The sequence below is a fragment of the Sarcophilus harrisii genome, chromosome 1 (genome assembly GCF_902635505.1).
Source record: "Sarcophilus harrisii chromosome 1, mSarHar1.11, whole genome shotgun sequence".
Lineage (NCBI taxonomy): Eukaryota > Metazoa > Chordata > Mammalia > Dasyuromorphia > Dasyuridae > Sarcophilus > Sarcophilus harrisii.
Genome location: NC_045426.1, coordinates 103,184,413 through 103,203,056, shown reverse-complemented (window position 1 = coordinate 103,203,056; position 18,644 = coordinate 103,184,413). Strand labels below are relative to the sequence as shown.

Genomic DNA, 18,644 nt, shown 5'->3' with positions numbered 1-18,644 from the left:
TTGTTACTTGATCTAGCTCCAAGCTCTAAGTTCTTAATTAAAAGCTTTGAATAGCAAATATATAGTTTCAGGTCTCTGGATTTGTTCAAATTAAAGATTGTTCTTTTTTTTTTTTAAAGGAAAGCAAGCAAAATAAAAGCTATGTCATTCTACTTCTTGTCTATCATCTACTATGGGCAGTCATTTTATTTTTTTTTTAAATTAATGTCATTCACCCCTTTATCTTTTGCATTAATTGCCAATCTTAGCTCATTTTGAGTTTAAAAATTTCTCACATCTTTATTTACAATACATACTAAGCTTTTGCATTAATCCTTGGTCACTTGTCCATGGTTCCCTTACCAAAAACATAAATTGATTAGTGAGTTCTCTGTATAGCCACCTCTATCTCCCTATTCTTTTCCCTCATTTCTTCTTCATCAGAATTTTAAAAATTCATTTAAAAATTCATTCTGACATGTGTGTGATTACCCACTAAAACTTTAGACTATGGATTCAAATTTATCTTCTTTCTGAATTCTTTGAAATATGGTTTCCCTAAATCTGGAGTATGCAGCAGAATATACTTACTTTTACCACTCCTTAAATCTCAAAATCCCTAAGATTTTGGAAGACAGTTGCCATTATCTTTCCCATTGTACAAGTGAATAAACTGGAACTGAGAGAGATTAAGTCATTTACCTAAATCTACACATATAATGTTTGTAGGGTAAGATTTGAATTTAGTCCTTCCTAATTTGAAGTCCAACATTCTGTCTGTCATGCTACTTAGATGCTTATTATGACACCAGCCTGCCTTAGAGGTATAGCTAAGATATGAAAGTAGGAGAGCTTTCCAAGTATATGGGACAGCCAATTAAAAAAATATGGAGGCTGGAGATAAAAGTATCAAAAGTAGCTAGTAGTCCAGTATAGCTGGATCATAGAATGAGAAAAGAATAAGACTGAAAAGTTTGAAAGAGGCCAATTTATAAAGATCTTTAAATGCCAGAAAAAGGACTTTACACTGCTTCTGTTGTATTGAATAAATAATATCATACAAACACACTCATATATCAAATATATGTATCTCTGGGTGTGAGCAAGGATATAGGTACACAGTTTTTATAATGTATATATTTATGATGTTATGATTAATAAAATAATTCATGCAAAAATATAGTTGAATTTATAGCTATTCTTTGTCATTTTTGTTTTCAACTAGTAACTACAAAAATACAATTATTATAAAGTATTCAACTGTACTTTTAGGAGAGAATTATTTAAAAGGTTTTTGGAGAAATGGGCTATTGAAGAATATCCATCAATTGGGAAATGGATCAACAAGTTGTTTTATATGATTGTGATAGAATACTATTGTGCTATAAGAAACGATGGGCAGGAAGTTCTCAGAAAAACCTGAATGTCTATGAATTTGATTTGGTGCTAGTGGTAGACAATTGAGGTGTGAGAATCCTCTCTGGTCAGCGCAGGTCCAACGTGAAAGAATTCCTGAACCTGAGAAGTCTAAAAGGCAAAAGTGATTTTTATTGGCACTGAGAAGCTAGCTTTGCTAGAAAGATGGACTCCTCATGGCAAGAGGTTCTGTCAGAGAAATAACAAAGGTTATCACTAAGAAGAGAATATCTTCACAGTAGGCAAGAATCCTGGTAGTCAGCTGTGCCAAGAAGAGAGGTCCCTTGGCAAAGCATAATCCTATTTTGGACTTCTGCAAAGATTTGGAGTTCAAAATTGTCTTTTTATTGGCTGTCTAGGGATAGGGATTCCATTGAATGAGATTCCTTCAATGTTGTCATTGCCCCCAGGCCTAGATTTCCAATTGTAAAGAAAATACTTATCTTGAGAGTTTCAAGCTGCTCAATAACTGGGAGTTTGAGCTACTGGGAGTGGTCCTGGGCTAATCTTAATGAAACCACTTAACTGCCCTGAAGGGTGGGTCTCTGTCAGAGAAAAGTTTCAGAGTTCACTTGCTTTCCCCCAAAAGTCAAGGGGGACACAGTTTACATCATTTTGATGCAAAGTGAGGTGAGCAGAATCAGGAGAATGTTGTACATAGTAACAGCCACATTGTATGATGATCAGTTATGAATGACTTAACTATTCTCCACAATACAATGATCTAAGATAGTTCTAAAGAACTTATGATGAAAAATGCTGTCCATACTGAACGGATAACTTGTCTAACATAGAAACATATTGTTCATGACTGCACATTAACAGACTATATCAAACTACTTCCCATCTCAAAGAGTGGGATAGGGAAGAAAGGGAAGGAAATAATTTGGAAGTCACAATTTTAAAACAAATGTTAAAATTGTTTTTGCATGTAATTAGGGGAAAATAAAATATTAAATTTAAAAGAACTCTTTTATGTACTGTTGGTAGAACTGTGAATAAGTTCAAACATTTTGAAAAGTAATTTGCAATTATGTCCCAAAAGTTCATAAAAAGTACATGTCATAGCAATACTACTTTATTGGCGTTACTGACATTACTTTAATGTCAATTTCAATTCAATTGCCCTATGTAAAGAAAGAAAGGAAGGAAAGAAGGAAAGAAAGGAGAAAAGAAGAAAGGGAAAAGGGAAGAAAGGAAGAAAGAAAAAGAAAGGAAGAAAGAAGGGAAAAAAAAGAAAGTATATATGAGAGTATCAACAAAAACATTATAGCAGATCCTTTTTTAGTAGCAAAGACTTAGAAACCAGGAATGTGCCCATCAGTTGGAGAATGAATGAACAAATTATGGTATATCTATAATGCCAGAAAAACTGAGGCAAAATAGAGATTAGAAAGTATTTAATAATTTATTTGAAAGGGAGAGATTTACTGGGACCAAATGGATCCATGGTTTGGTCCCATGACTGAATGAGACTATCGTCTCCAAGAATCCAGCAAACAATGTGAGTTCTCAATGACATATTATACACATGGCTCAGATGCAGGGGGTAGATTGAGGCAGGGGCAGAGTCCTAGTGCCAGGTGTAAAGGGGACTCTGACAGGGTGGGGTGAGCCACTGAAGATGGGGATGACATAATGGGGCAGGCACTCCAGAAATGGGGAGAGACATTTTGATAAGACGGTATCTGATATTCTGATAGCTTGGGATGGGGAGAGGCATTCTGATATTCTAAAATATAAGATCTTTTATCTTTATCAAATATTCTGATAGAAGGAGGGGAGGTTTTTCAGGATTGAGCAGAACAGTTATAAACTGAGGCAGAACAATTAGGGAAACTGAGGCAGGACAATTTAGGGAGACTGAGTCAGAATAATTAGGGAAACTGAGTCAGGATAATAAAAGAGAACTATGGTACAACATATCAATATGATGAAATATTACTATGTTATAAGAAATTACTAAAGACATGATTTCAGAAAGATTTGGGAAGACTTGTATTAACTGGTACAAATTAAAATGAGCAGAACCAGGAGAAAAATTTATATTGTAACATCAGTGTTGTAAAAATGAAAGATTTTCCTGAAAGGTTTAACTATTCTGATCAACAAAATGATCAACCAAGATTCCAGATGGTTGATGAAAGTGAATGCTGCTTATCTCAAGAAAGAGAGGATATATTAATATGCAGAACATGAAAATCACTTTTTAACATGACTGATAAGTTAATTTGTTTTGCTTAACTATGCTTATTTGACACAAGAATCTTTATTTCCCTCTCTCCTTCCCTTCTCCATCCTTTTCTTCTCTTCCCCTCCTTTCCCTTCCCTTCTTTTTCCTCCCCTTTCTATCTTTCCTCTTCATTTCTCTTCCCTTTTTAATAGTACAAAAAGATAATAACTAATATTATATTTGGATTTCTCCTTTATTGATTTTTACAATGTAACTGATTTTATGATGTATTGATTTTTAAATTTTTATAATTTTATAATCTGCCTGAAATCACCTCACTCAGAAGTGCTATCTTTTCTGTTTCAAATTAGTTTAAAGGTATGGTTGACTGGAACTGTTGTTATCACTTATGTAATCTGCCCCCTGGGACACCTGTTTGTTTGTCTATAAATGCAGATCAGATTAATCTGGTGTTCAACTTCAAAAGACATTGTCATCTATCTTTGACTGTTCTTGTACAATTAGAGGAGGCTTCATCTTCCCCAAGGGACATCAAACCTGGTGCTTCTAGACCCCTAAAAAATTAAAAGAGGCAGATGAGTCCCATAAAACAATTATATTCCTTAATTGTCAGAATGGGGTGCAATTAACCATACCCAAATGCTAACCCATTTTCTTGGTATGATCTTTTATAATGATCCCTAACTATCTAGACCTCCCTATTCCTGCATGTTAATAAAGACAATTCCCCCTTCTCATTGGGGTCACTGGCTTTATTGAAGTGATTAGTCTGACTCACGTTGTTAACAATTATATGCATTATTGTAAAGAAACAGGTTTCTTGGAGTCTGTACTTCAGTTTACCTTCGTTGTATTTACTTGTCACAGTTTAGGGAGGAAAAAAATAAGTGCTTAATAATGGGGAAAAAAATTAAAAAGAAGGGATCTTGATACTTTAGAAGGCTCGAATCACTTACCTAGTACAAATATGGTCATTTGACAGTCCCAATTAACTGCTGTTTACACAATATTATATTCCTATATTCCTTTTCTCAGCTCCTTATTGCCCTCGTGCCTTTTCTCTCATTTCTGTCTCTCTTCTTTTCTCTCTTTCCTTCTTAATTTCATATTTTAGTTTATATTTATATTCCGTCACCGATTGACAGCAGATTGGGTGGGTCTGCCACCTGCCATTTACTATCTTTTTCCCAACAGCTTCTAGAGCTAAACTTAGCATGATCAACACTATGTCCAAGATCCGAGGTCAGGAGAAAGGACCGGGCTATCCTCAGGCCGAGGCCCTGCTTGCAGAAGCCATGCTGAAGTTTGGGAGAGAGCTTGGGGATGAATGCAACTTCGGTAACTGTTGGTTTTTTGCTTCTGGATTTTGTGTGGGACGGGCTAGACCTCTTCCCAAATTAACTAATCAGAGACATCTTCAGGTACAGAGAAAGCAGGGAGAGGCCCTGACACACATGGGCACCATCCCAGCTCCCACCATGTGTTTGCAACCTGAGGAGGCTGAAGCTTGTCAGGGGTTAAATCGCAAAAGGCCCAAGCTTTTCATTGGATAGACTAAAAGGAAGTAACCATCAATGACCAGTGGTCACCAGTGTTGCCTACGTCCTGTGGATCACCTCACTTCCTGTAGCTGACCTAGGGTCTTAACTTTTTAGAGACCTCTAGGTCCAGAGATCATGCAACTTCCTGTGACCTGAGGCCCAAGGGCTGATTTTTAGGCTCTAAAGACCTCTGGGAATAGGTATCACATATGGCCTATGATTTGACCTACTCTATCTCATAAACTTTATGAGAAATCTCCACCCAGTCCCATTCAATTATCTTGCTTATATGGAGATTTTAGTGCATGTGGTATGAGAAAGTTGATTTTAAAAATCAATATCAGGAATATAAGCCTTGTCACTAGGAATATATTTTCATTTGGATAAAATTGTTTTCAGAATGTTTGCCTTGTTATTTGTTTGTATTTGTAAGGTAGCTATGCTAACTGCTATGCTACCAACGCTTTTTATTTTTGTTTTTATTTTTTGTTTGTTTTTGTCTCTTTCCCTGAGCAGGATTTAACCATGAAAGTTAATCTTAATAAAGTTTCAAACACATTAGGATTTCATATTAAGAATTCAAAAGTTAATGTAATTCGAAAAAAATAATTTTAAAAATCATTTTAGGGGAATAAACATACCGGAAAATTCAATTTCTTTAAATATGGACTATAGGTCATTTCTCTTAGCTGATAATTTGAGTCTAAGGGATATTCTTTCCTCAAGTTTCCTTTTGAACAAGGGTTAAAGAACCTGAATTTTCACTGGAACAGGAGCTAAGGTTATGATAGTCCTAAATACAGAGCTGTCTGTATTTGAACTTTGCATTTTAAGGTAAAATAAAAATATTTTCCTATTCTAGGCCCAGCCCTTGGTGATGTTGGGGAGGCCATGAGGGAACTGTCAGAGGTGAAAGATTCTTTGGACATGGAAGTGAAACAAAATTTCATTGATCCTCTCCAGAACCTCCATGATAAGGACCTGAGGGAAATACAGGTATCTGACTCATTATACATGGGAAAATAAAGAGCTTTAGCCAGTTATGATAATGATAATTATGATTTATGATAACTACAAAAATAATAACAGTGACATTTATATAATAGTATAAAATGTACAAAGAAACCATATATACATGCATACACACATATATGAACATAGATATATATGTATATAGAGACATACATAGAGACATGTGTATATAGATAGATATGTATATAGATATAGGTAGATAGATAGCTTGGAAGTCAGCAGGATTCCTCTTTGTGAATACAATCTGGCCTCAGATACTCATTATGTGACCTTGGGCAAGGCACTTAATTCTGCTTGCCTCGGTATCTTCCTCTGTAAAATTATCTGGAGAAGGAAATGGCAAATCACTACAGTATTTTTGTCAAGAAAATCCTGAATGGGATCACAGAGAGTTGAATATGACTGAAGAACAAAATTACATGTATCATCCGAATCATTTTATCCCTGAGAAAATTGGAATGAAAGTCAAGTATCTTGTTCCTGATCACATAGCTATTAAGTCTTAGAGATGATATTTGAAGCTAGGTTTATCTTAAACTTCAAGACTAGCCACTATCCATTTTACCATTGTATCATTTATAAATAGCAATAATAATAGTCATTTAAGTAAACCAGCACTTATTAAGTGACTAATGTATACTGGGTATAGTGTTGAGCTCTGTAGATACTTAGAAAACCAAAAAGATAGCCCCTAGTCTTAAAGAGCTTAATTGGGGAGGAGTGTGAGGACTAGGAGACAATATGCAAATAACTGTGTACCACCAAAATATTACAGTAAAACATAAATTCAAGATAATCAACCGAGTGAAGGCTGTACCATTAAAGGAGCTTCTTGTAGATGGTAGGATTTCAGCTAAGATATGAAAGAAGCCTGGGAAACTAAGAAGCAGAAATGAGGAGGAAATAAGCTCCTAGGTATGGTGGAGAGCAAGTGAAAATAGCCAGTGTTGTGGAGTGTCCTGTTTGAAGAACAACAAAGAAGAGGAGTAAGGTATATTTTATGTTTTTTCTCTCCTTCTCATTCAGAAAACAAACCTTCATAACAAAGAATGAAAAACAAAGAGGGGGAAAATACTAGTTCAGCAAAATTAACCAATACATCAGCTACTTTAAGTTCAACTCTACATGTACTCATGACCTTTGCAGAGAAAGGAAGGAGATGCTTCTCACATTTTTTTTGTAGGGATAGACTTAAAAATCATCATTACTCTGTGTTCAATTTCTGTTTTTGCTGTTGTTTTTGTTGTTCTTGTGGGGAACATTTTCTTTTCCAGAAGGATTATTATTCTTTTTCAGAGAAGTACAAATATATTAATTAACCTATAATTCTCTGTGTTGATTTCACCCTATGAAATGCCAGCTGTACAATGAAATGCCAGATGACAATTTTGTAGTTTGCTTAAATGAGCAGTTATATTAACACTGAATGCTCGTGTGCTTTCACATTTTCATAACAGCTGTTGGGACTGAGGAAAAAATACTCAAGTGTCATCTTTTGAAAGCCACATAGAACAATTAAGCTTTTCCTTTGATATCTATATCTATATCTATATCTATATCTATATCTATATCTATATCTATATCTATATTAGCCCTCCCTTGCAAAGGGACAAGGTGCATCATTTAGAAAGGCAATTTCCACTTCTATTCAGGATCTTGTTTTCTATGAAAACAAAGTAGCTCTTGAAACCCTGCAGATCACATGGTAGGAACTCATTAAACTGAGTTAATGAATGAATCGCAATTCCTAGAAATGCCCTATCAAAAAGATACCAAAAAAATTCTTCAATATGCTCAAATGAGGGCCCATGTCTATAAACTTATTTGAAGAAAGATGTGTTACAGAGTAGAGAGCCCAGAATGTGAAATTAAAGAGTTTCAGTCCAACTGAAAAAAAAAAAAAAAGTAGAGTAGGAAGGGATTTTAGAGATTATGAGTCCAGACTTCTCATTTGAAAGCTGAAAAACCTGGTGAACATAGTGGGGAAGTATTTTACCTGAGGTCACACAAGTAACAGGTAGCAGGACTAGAATTCAAATCTGCATCCTCTTGACTGCAAATCAAATCAAATACCACTGTATCATACTGCCCGTCTTATTTCTCTCCTTTATGAATTGCAGTTTCTTGGCAATTGATTGCAATTAATGAATCTCAGCCTACTCTTCTTCCCAATACTTGGATTAGATGCTCATCAAAATTCCTTTTAACTCTAAAATTCAGAGATGCCATTATGTTTCTGTGCCATAGCAGGAACTGCATTTTGCTTAGAATTTTACAGTTAACTCACAGAGAGAATTTGAGACATGAGAAAATCAAGTTTTTATGGGCAAGCAAATATTCTTACTGAGAACATTTTGTTTGGGGTGGATTTCATACCTTCTTTTCCTTTTCATCTTCTTCCCATGTACTTTTGCTTTTCTACCCCTTTCTGCTTTCTATTCATGAATGGGAACAAAAGGAAAATGAGAAGGGACACCACCACCTTTTACCAGCTCAGAAGGGAGAAGAAGGCTGTCATTAAACCAGTAGCACTAGTCTGCCTCTGACTCCTACTAGCTTTGTGATTTGTCTGAGGTTAAAAAAAAAAAAGAAAAGTGATTTATTTAATGTTATACTTTATAAATAGAAAAGTCTGGATTTGAACCCAGGTCCTCTGATTCAACTTTCATTCATTCTTTCTGTACCACCACCCTCCTTCTATTTTGTGTTTAATGATGCTTACATTTGAGAGTAAACAAAAATGCAAATCTTCCATTGTAGTTTACTTTAATTTCAAACTGTCATCAGTAGATTTTCCCCAAATAACTTTAGAGCACACACTTTTTAATTAATTGAGCCTCTTGTTGGAGGTATACTCTCTAGTGATATATATCACAGTCATTTCATAGCATATCCTCCTGAGTTGCTAAGGCCCAAACTATTTCTATTTGGTGGCTGACCTTCTGGAGAAGATAATTTACTGGGAAATTACAAATCAAGTCAGCTCTACTATCAGCATAAGAATGTTTTCCTCTGTGAATGACTTATGGATTCTTTTAATCTTAGGCTAGTTTCTTCTTGGATCATAACTTGTGTGTGTCTAGGATCAAAGAAAAATGAAATTACTCTAGGCAAAGCAAGATTAGGAGCACAAATTTGTGGCAATAAATAGTTAAATAAAATTTCCACTCTGGCATCATGTAGAGTACCGGTAACCCTGAGTTCTCAAAAGGAAAGTCAATGGTAGAAGTTAGAAAAGATCCTGTCAGGATGAAAAAGTTAAAATTATTGTCCTGGTAACAGACTTTCATACTGCTTCAGTCTAGCTGAGAGCAAACGGGCTCACTGCTAGAGTATTACCTACGCAGTAATGAATTATTTGAGCAGAAGAGGTCTAAAGGAAAAGGCATTGTGTTATAGTGGGTAGAGAATGGGCTAAGAAGAGATGAGTTCAAATCCCACCTGTGTCATATTTTGGTTGGGTAAGTCATTTAATCTTAGTATGCTTAACAATTCTCTAAGATTATAAATTATAAGGAAAGTGCCCATGTAGACAGGTAGTAAGACTTCTTAACTGGAAGCTTAAACTGATCACCTCACAACTCAGGTTAAGGATTTAGGGGAAGGGGGAAGATTGTCCTAAGGCAAAATCTTTTGAAATATTAAGGTTTTTATTTCAAAGAGTTCATTCAAACAGCCTATTTTTTGGTTTAACTCTTAATTCTACCAGGAAGCTGACATTTTTCACTTGAACAAGAACTGGAAAAATGAGACTGAATTAGGGAATGGGGGTGGGGTGGTTCTTACTTGTATTCTCTCATTCTTAAATCCCATTCCTTGATGCGGTTTTCATTTACTTAACCTTTGAAAATTATTGCTTCTCTAGTGATATCCTAATATTTAAATATTAGAATTTAAATATTAGAAGCTTAAGCTTCTGCCTTCTTTTGAAAATGAATGGAAGGCAGGGAATATGCATTTATTAAGTACCAACAGTATTCTAGGCACTTTGTTAAGCCTTTTACAAACATCTCATTTGAGCCACACAACAACCTTGTGAGATAGATACTGTTATTATTCCAATGAATAGAGGTGAAGTGACTTGCCCAGGTTCAAAATAGTCCAAGGTCAGATTTAAACTCAGGTATTCCTGACTCCAGGTCCAATACTCACTTTACTATGTCATATAGCTGTTTAAAGCATGGACATAAAGCAAAGTGAACTGCAAAAATAGTTTTACCCTGTATCTTTATTTAATTGTTTTTATTTATTTGAAAGTAAATACAAAATAGAAAAAATTAGAAACAGAAAGACAGACAAGAAAAATAAAACAAAGCAAAATATTATCATAGGCCTAGCAGACCTATGTTCAGCAGAACATCAGGAAGAATTCAAAATATGAACAATAAATTTCCATTTCAAGAAAGCATAAATAATAATAAAAGATATATATTCACAACTGTCCATTTTTTCTCTATGCTTTTGTGGCTTACTCTTTTATTCTCTGCTGTGGACTTTTTACTTTATTTTTTTCCCCTTTCATTTTTTTTTTCACTTTTCATTCCCCTATTCATTCACCTCTTGCCTCCCTGAAGCAGGATACAGTTAAATATGATCCCTGTATCTAACAATAATAATGAGAGTTCACATTTACATGGCTTATTTAGGTTTATATTTCATTAAGATTTTCTTTTAATGCCTCACTGTATAATGTAGTTGATCTTGGGTTCTTATGGCTGTGCTCAAAGATTGATGTGAGACTTTCTCAGTTCTGCCATGTTGGAATGGGATTGAGTACAGGATTAATAAAGTATAAAACCAATTTATTCTTGTTTAGATACCCATCTAAATAAGGAAGTATATAGAGCCTTATCACCAGAGGATTGGATGTCAAGTGATGTGTTATGGTTGTTTTTAAGTACTGAAACTCATTAACTAGAGCATCGGAGAGGTTATAGTTTAGATTAAAATCCAGTCTGTATTGGAAATCACAAATACAGCATTGCGATATTTGAAATTTTCGAAGTGTTTTCCTCAAAATACTTTATCGAGGTAAGAAGTAATAGTGGCTAAAGATCTAGCTTTGGAATCAGAAGGATACAGATCTTCCATTATCTATTCCTTTCAAAAGCTTTCCTTCGATCTCTTTTGCCCTTCAATTTTTCAGCATCATTTAAAGAAGTTGGAGGGTCGACGCCTGGACTTTGATTACAAGAAGAAAAGGCAAGGCAAGATTCCAGATGAGGAGCTTCGCCAAGCTCTAGAGAAATTTGATGAGTCTAAAGAAATTGCTGAATCAAGCATGTTCAACCTCCTCGAAATGGATGTGAGCAGATTCCTAACTATTTTATTTGGGCTTGAGTTTTGAATCTTATTATTATATGCTTATTTAAACACATTTACACCTTAATTAATACTCTCAACATCCAAATTACCCTAGCTTGAACATGGACTTAGGTAGGTGGTTGCCGTCATTCAAAAGAATGTGGCTAGTTAAGCTGGAAAAGGATATATTTTAAAAGGTTAACAACTGCAAAGAAAAGCAAGGAGAAAACATTCTTTATGGTATTTTCACTGAAGTACATTCAAAGCACTGCCACTCATATTTATCTAACGTTAAAATGTACAAAATGGTTTTCCTGCAACAATTCCCATAAGATATTATTAGAGAAACTATTATTGTTCTTGCTTAAATGAAGACATGCAACTCAAAACTATGTGACTTTTTAAGATCACGTAGGTAGCAAATATCAGAGTCAAGACTTGAGCTCAATTCTCCCCTTTCTCTCTTCTCTACAAGTAAAATACTCTTGCCGTCACAGCATCACACACTGATATATTAGTAGTCAAGAATAAGAAATAATATGAAAGACAACATCCAGGATATATATAATGAGAAAAGGAGGAATCATTTAGTAATTTAGTCATTTAGTAAGAGCAAGGGAAAACTAGTGGACAGATACAAGATATGGAGGACAGCTTCTAACCTGTTGGTTAAATCTCTATACATAATTTCTCAGAGATCTTGGACAAAAATCACACAACTTGGAAAGGTATAAATGAGTTTCAAAGTGTACTGTTGGAGAAAGAGTGCACATTAGTGAGATATCAATTATTTACCATTTAGTAAGTCTTCATAATATCACTAGGCAATCAGTGGTATAAAAATTATTAAATAGTAAGAGTGAAATAACCATCATTGGAAGCTATTTTAATTCTTCCATGATGCCATGGGATCTTTTGGTTTAATTTCAGAGGTAAGAAACTGCAAAAAAATTGTGTCATATAAGCACTTAAGGCATTACTATAAATACTCTTTTTAACTTTCCAGTCTCCCCACTTCTTAATTAGGTTTCAGTAACACCAGATTTGGAGAGATGATGGCAGGGATAGACTTTTTAGTACAGTAGTGAATTAAACAATTGCCTTCAAAACCATGAGTAAATGTGTGTGTGTGTGTGTGTGTATGTGTGTGTGCATAGAGCATGTGTGATCACCAATTTTGATATATTTTTCTAATTAATTATAACTTTGGTGAGACAGGGATATATGGGAGAGAATTCTATAGCTGACATTTTGTCCTCTCCAAACATACAAAATGGACTGTGATTACTCTGAGGATTCAGCAGGCCTGGGATAACTTAGCCCATGAAATCCTTTTCAGTTTAGTTAACTTAAACTACCACAAGGGACCCAGAATTAGAGTGGCAGCATCTCAGGAGAAGAAATTATTATTTACTTCTTAATACCATATCAGTTTGGTGTGGGCATATAAAAATTTTATTTTGTAACAGAAATCCAAAATATTTAACATAGTTATTTACAAATATTTCTAGTAAGTCATACCTACAGCATTGTTATTCTCACTGGCATATGCTGTATGTTCACAGATCAAAATGATATTCTTTGTTCAACTCATGCCTTTACCTTTCAAATGAGTAAGACTAATTTGAGTGGTGGACCTAATTTTTAATTTTCATTACTACTCATAGAATCTGCATTTATTGCTATCTTAATCAGATATTAATAAAGTTGATCATCCTGTGACTATGTGACATCTTTAGCTTAAATACTATGAGTTAATTGTTTCATAGATTTAAGCACTTTCTCTTCCACCAGGCTTCTCTTGACCTTCCAGGGACTAACAACTTTATAAATCATTTTGCATTTACTTTGTGTATATTTTGTGTTTATTTATCTCTGTGTGTGTGTGAGTGAGTGTATGCATATTTTATTTCCACAAAAAAAGTCTTTTGAGGGAATAAAAGTTCTTTGAGATTATAGATTGTTTTGTTTTGTTTTTAAACTGTATGTGTAGCACTTGGCATGGTGTCCATTGCATAGTACTAAATACTTTCTGGATGTTTGAAGAAGTGATCTGTAACAAGTGACTTAAAAGCATTGCTCTAAGAGTCACTTTTTTTTTCTGTTGATGTGCAGATTGAACAGGTGAGCCAGCTCTCTGCTCTGGTACAAGCCCAGCTGGAGTACCACAAGCAGGCTTCCCAGATTCTGCAGCAAGTTACTGTCAGGCTTGAAGAAAGGTACTACACCCTTTTGATCAAAATGTTAAGAATAAATTGCCCACCTTTTCTGATGGTAAACTTAAACTCTTCACTGAAATAGCTTATAATGCTCTTTCAATCCTTTAACATTATCATGAGTTAGCTTTTTCAAGCTTTTCTATTAGAGAATCCCAGAACATTCACTAAGGAGTATTCCCTCCCCCATTTTGCTTATACTTCAAGAATAAACATAATATACATGCCTAATTCATCATAAGGGTACTTAATACAGATTTTTGCTTCTGTTTCAATAATGTTGATGATATCACTTCTTTTTTATTTTTTACTCTGTCATTTTTACCTTTTTTATTGAGTGATTGATTGATTGATCCCTTATACAGGATAAGAGAAGCTTCATCTCAGCCTAGAAGAGAATATCAACCTAAACCGCGCATGAGCCTAGAGTTTGCATCTGGAGACAATACTCAACATAATGGAGGCCTGTCCCATACAAGCACTCCTAAACCAACAGGTTAGGTGCAACGGGATATAGATTTTGTTAAAGCACATGTGGAAAATTTTCGAGTAATATCTTTTGACATAATCCTGAAATTCTCTTGGTTTTCATTCAAGTCACAATAATTTATTTCTCCTCTTCCTAATTTATTCTTTGTGTACTTATAAGTATTTGAAAAAGGATTCTTTTCTCTCTTCCTTTCTCATATGATTTTTCTTTCCCTCCCTCCATTTTTTTTCTCTCACCCTGGACCTTTTCTTTCTTGTTTCATCTTTTCTTTATCTACTTTACACTCTATATTTCTAGTTGTCCCATTTTCTTTTCCTCCCTTTCTCTATTATTCCCTTTGCCTCTCTCTCTTTTTTCTTTCCCCTTCCTCCTTCCCCTTTTCCATCTGTTCTCTTCTTTCTTCTTCTTTCTAGGTTTCCCCTTTATAAGTCTTTTATTCTTCACATTTTTTATTTCTGTTCTCTTTCATCAGGACCTACACACATACTAATCTTGTAATCTACTCTCCCAGCACGCCTGGATTTTGAGCATCTTTTTTTTTCCCTGGGTAGTAAATCACTTCCCTTGACATATTGTATCAGCACTGTGAGATTGAGTTTCAGTCTTTGATTCCATTTTCCCCTTCCTTTGTCACATGCTCCAAGCCCCTGCTGCCTACCACATAGTCCAGCCCACCCTCAGGAACATGTTGAGTCAGATTCCTTGAACAACACTAGCATGGCTGTCTTGCATACTAATACAGTTTGAGTCATGACACCTGCCAGGTTTTCAACAGTTCATTGTGTTGTGGGACTGAGGTTGGTACAATAAAAATAAACTTTCCTTTCTGCTGGGGAAATGAATATATTCTCATTAATGCAGTCTTAAGTTTTTTCTCTTTTCCCCCAGATGGTTAAAAAAAAAAAAATCTATGGGCAACACGTTTGGCGATCAGCCTTCATTTTCAGTGGTTTTGCATTTGGTTTTTAAAGCATGTGTGGGAATCTCACCACCTTTTCCTGAATCTCCAGTGTTTGTTGTCCTTCTGCAAAAGAAAAATAGACTAAAGATGTACTTAGGAGGTGAGGGTGAAGGAACAAGGAGGTATTAGAAAGCAACTGGAGCTCTGTATACTGTGTGTATTCTGACTAACACAAGATGATGGGACAGAAAATCTTTTGGGTAGCCCCCAGGATCAATCAGCATAGAGGTGGATTCTACATCTATATTTTTCTCTTTCCAGAAAGAGAGCTAGGTTATTATTAATTGAGTAACTTCCAAATGTGCATGTAGTTCTAGCCTTAGGGGAACTGGTTGTGGAAGTGTGAGCTTATTTATTCCCCAGAGGAGATAGTGAGATGGGAAAGGGAGAAATGAACTGTTGATTGCAAAAATTCATCTGGACCATTAGATCTTCTTCATCATGTCACACTATCTTAACTGTACAAAATGCTTAAAAGGTTTTTATGTTAAAAAAAAATTCTCCCAGATGGATCATGCTGTATATCTACATTGATCACCACATTATCTGAGACTTCATGTTCCTTTCTTTTAAAAAAAAAAAAAAAAAGCCAGTAGAAAGCCAAACATTGCTAGTTGCTATATTAAACTCAGTAATGACCATCCTTAATAATAATTAGAGCTGACATTTACATAGTGTCTTACAGTTTATGGTTTATGTGCTCTCTCTCTCTCTCTCTCTCTCTCTTTCTTTCTCTATGTATACATACATACACATATATACACATATATGTGTATACACACATGTCTTTGATCCTTATGCCCTCAAATGCAATAACATTTATAAAACATGTAACACAATTCGTGGCACATAGTAGGCACTTAATAAATACTTATTTTTTTCCTCTTCCTAACATTTACCTGGTGAGCAAAGTTGTTCAAGTATTGCTTCCCTCCATTTTTCATAAGAAGAAATTTTACCACAGAAAGATGAAGGGATCAGCCCCAAATCATCCAGGATTTAAATCCATGTCTTCCAGCATCACCTTCAACATTCCTTTCATCATACCACAGTGTCTTTATTGCAAACAGAATTTGACCAACAACTTTTCAGATGCTTGAGTCCCAGGATTGGCTAAGTATTCCACTTGGGAGAAGGCATGAAGATTGATAGGTCCTATGGATGTGATCTAAATCATTTCCCCTTTGTGAGGTAGGAAATAGAATAGGAGTTAAAACAGCAAGTACAGAAATCTCTAATTTGATAAGAGTAGTAGATACCAAGTGTCACAATGCTAAATGTTTCTTTCCTTTGCTTTTCTCCATTTTCTGTCTTTTAGGTGTCCCGATGGATCAGCCCTGCTGCCGAGCTCTGTATGACTTTGAACCTGAAAATGAAGGCGAGCTGGGTTTTAAGGAGGGGGATGTCATTACCCTCACCAACCAGATTGATGAGAACTGGTATGAGGGGATGCTTCATGGTCAGTCAGGTTTCTTCCCTATCAATTATGTGGAGATTCTGGTTGCTCTGCCTCATTAGGATGTCTTGCTGGCTGACTCACCAACTCTTGGCCCAGGTAGTTCAGTTTATTGCCACTGCTTTGGAAATGCTGCTTTAAGCACCTCCCAAGTACCAGCTGCAGTGGTCCACGTCACCCAGTCCCAATGAGCATTTTTGGTTCCCTCTGGCTGCCCTGCTCTGGCCGTGGTGATGGACGATATCTTCCTGCACGTTGAATGGCACGCGCCTCCTGCTTGCCAGACAAGGCCAGCCCATGGTCACAGCCAGCCGCGGTTTGCACACTTTAGGTAGTCATGTCTCCCCGAGGCGTGACCGGGTGGCTCAATGTAGTCAGTCCATCCTATTGAAGATAACGTCTATCACCTTGAGGTCATTTTCAAGCCTCTGCTCTCCATTCCAAGAGAGAAATGTTCTTGCCACTCTGTGTCCCCCTCCCCAGGATCCCCAGCTCACTAAGCTGTCTGATATTGCCTCACCAGCACATTGTCTTTTGATCTGAATGAATAGTCTTGAGATGTGGTCAGTGAACAAGGTACAATGGAAATTCAAAGGCTTCTCTGAAAACCAACTGTCCTTTGTAGCCATTTATACCCTCGCTGACATACCACTGGTTTTCCTCTCTTTCTATCAAAGAAAAGCCCCATTTGATTTCCAGGGAAGAGAGGTCCAGAGACTAGGGGAAGAAACATTCTGCAAGGAAACAAAAAGGGGCTTAGGCTGCCAAACCCAGTGTACTTGCTCTGCAGAAATAGTGCATGAGATCATGTTTCTCCAGGATAGCTGGGCACAGAGCTGGCACAGAAGGGAAGAGGAAAGAGGGCAGGGAGGGGAAATGCAGTTTTACTCATGTGGGTTCCCTGAGATGCTTTGGCACAGAGACAAATAAAAGCACCAGGAAATATCTATCTCCTACTCACAGACCAAGAAATCAGCCTCCTCCGTTTTTCTCTTTCCACTGTCCCCTCGTATTTTTGAACACCATTTGTGCATATTCTGCCCTCAATGAGGACTAAATAACGGTTTGTGTGTGTGTGCTGAGCAGTTCAAGGTGTGTGGCTCCAGTCAGCTCTCACTCCCGCCCCTCCTGGCCTCATTGTGTGTGTACAGTGCTGTGCGTAGCTCTATTGGCAGTCTTTTTGTAATGGTTGTAAGAGTCCCCTTAGTTGAGCCCCTCAGAGTTCTATTTATCTAAACTGTACAGATCCTTTCAGAGATTTAATGTGCCGCTTCGGATGTGCCATGTCCATCCTGAACCATGTGAAATGAAAGACCAGCTCCTCTTGCTTCATGTATAAACTATCAAAGAAAGCTTTGCTGTCTCCAATAAACAATGCAGACAGACAAATCACAAGGCTGGGTGTTTTCTTTCTGTTTTGCTGTGTGGGTTGTGGGATACCTGAGGTGGGCTTGGGGAAGGAAGGGGAGTACCTACTGTGTGCTGGTCCTCACGACACCTGTAGATGGACAGGAAGATGGTGTCCTTGTTCCCATCCTGTCCCCCCACTAAGTGATTTTGCAAAAGGTCCACAGTTAGGAGGTATCTGAGACCAGATTAGAACTTGGGTTTTTGATTTTTCTCTCCCAACATGATTCATAGAAAAATGTGTTTTAAAAATAAATAAAGAAAAAAAATAACTTGGATCTTCTTGATTTAGGATCCAACAGTCTATCCATTGCTTTCAGTAGTTGCCCAAATATTTCAGGTGAGGATGGTTTGGGTTATCTTGTTTATAATGTCACAGATACTGCACAATTGAACTCTCCAGCTCACATGAGTGATAATTTTTAAAAATCAAGAATTTAAATGCAACACTCTGGGAATGCCATGTTCTGGGAAGCACTGGTGATAAGACTGAGTTGTGATATGTCATGTATATATACATACATTATATTTATATATATATATAATACACATATATCCATATGTGCTTCTATATATACACATATACACTTATATGTATGTGTGTGGGTACCTGTGTTTTTTCTGTGACTTGGCCAGAGATTTATGTAC

At 36.2% G+C, this 18,644-nt stretch overlaps 1 protein-coding gene across 2 annotated transcripts in view; it reads left to right on the top strand.

Moving 5' to 3' along the window:
• The window catches only part of SH3GL2 (SH3 domain containing GRB2 like 2, endophilin A1), a 229,091-nt gene extending 211,107 nt beyond the window's left edge, over positions 1-17,984 (top strand). For both annotated transcript variants that reach the window (XM_031961479.1, XM_031961481.1), the window contains exons 4-9: positions 4,784-4,927; positions 5,993-6,126; positions 11,309-11,467; positions 13,582-13,685; positions 14,048-14,178; positions 16,452-17,984. In XM_031961479.1, coding sequence (XP_031817339.1) covers positions 4,784-4,927; positions 5,993-6,126; positions 11,309-11,467; positions 13,582-13,685; positions 14,048-14,178; positions 16,452-16,651 — 872 coding nt within the window. In that variant the 3' untranslated portion in view covers positions 16,652-17,984. The remainder of the gene's footprint in view (positions 1-4,783; positions 4,928-5,992; positions 6,127-11,308; positions 11,468-13,581; positions 13,686-14,047; positions 14,179-16,451) is intronic.
• Positions 17,985-18,644: the final 660 nt, after the last annotated feature.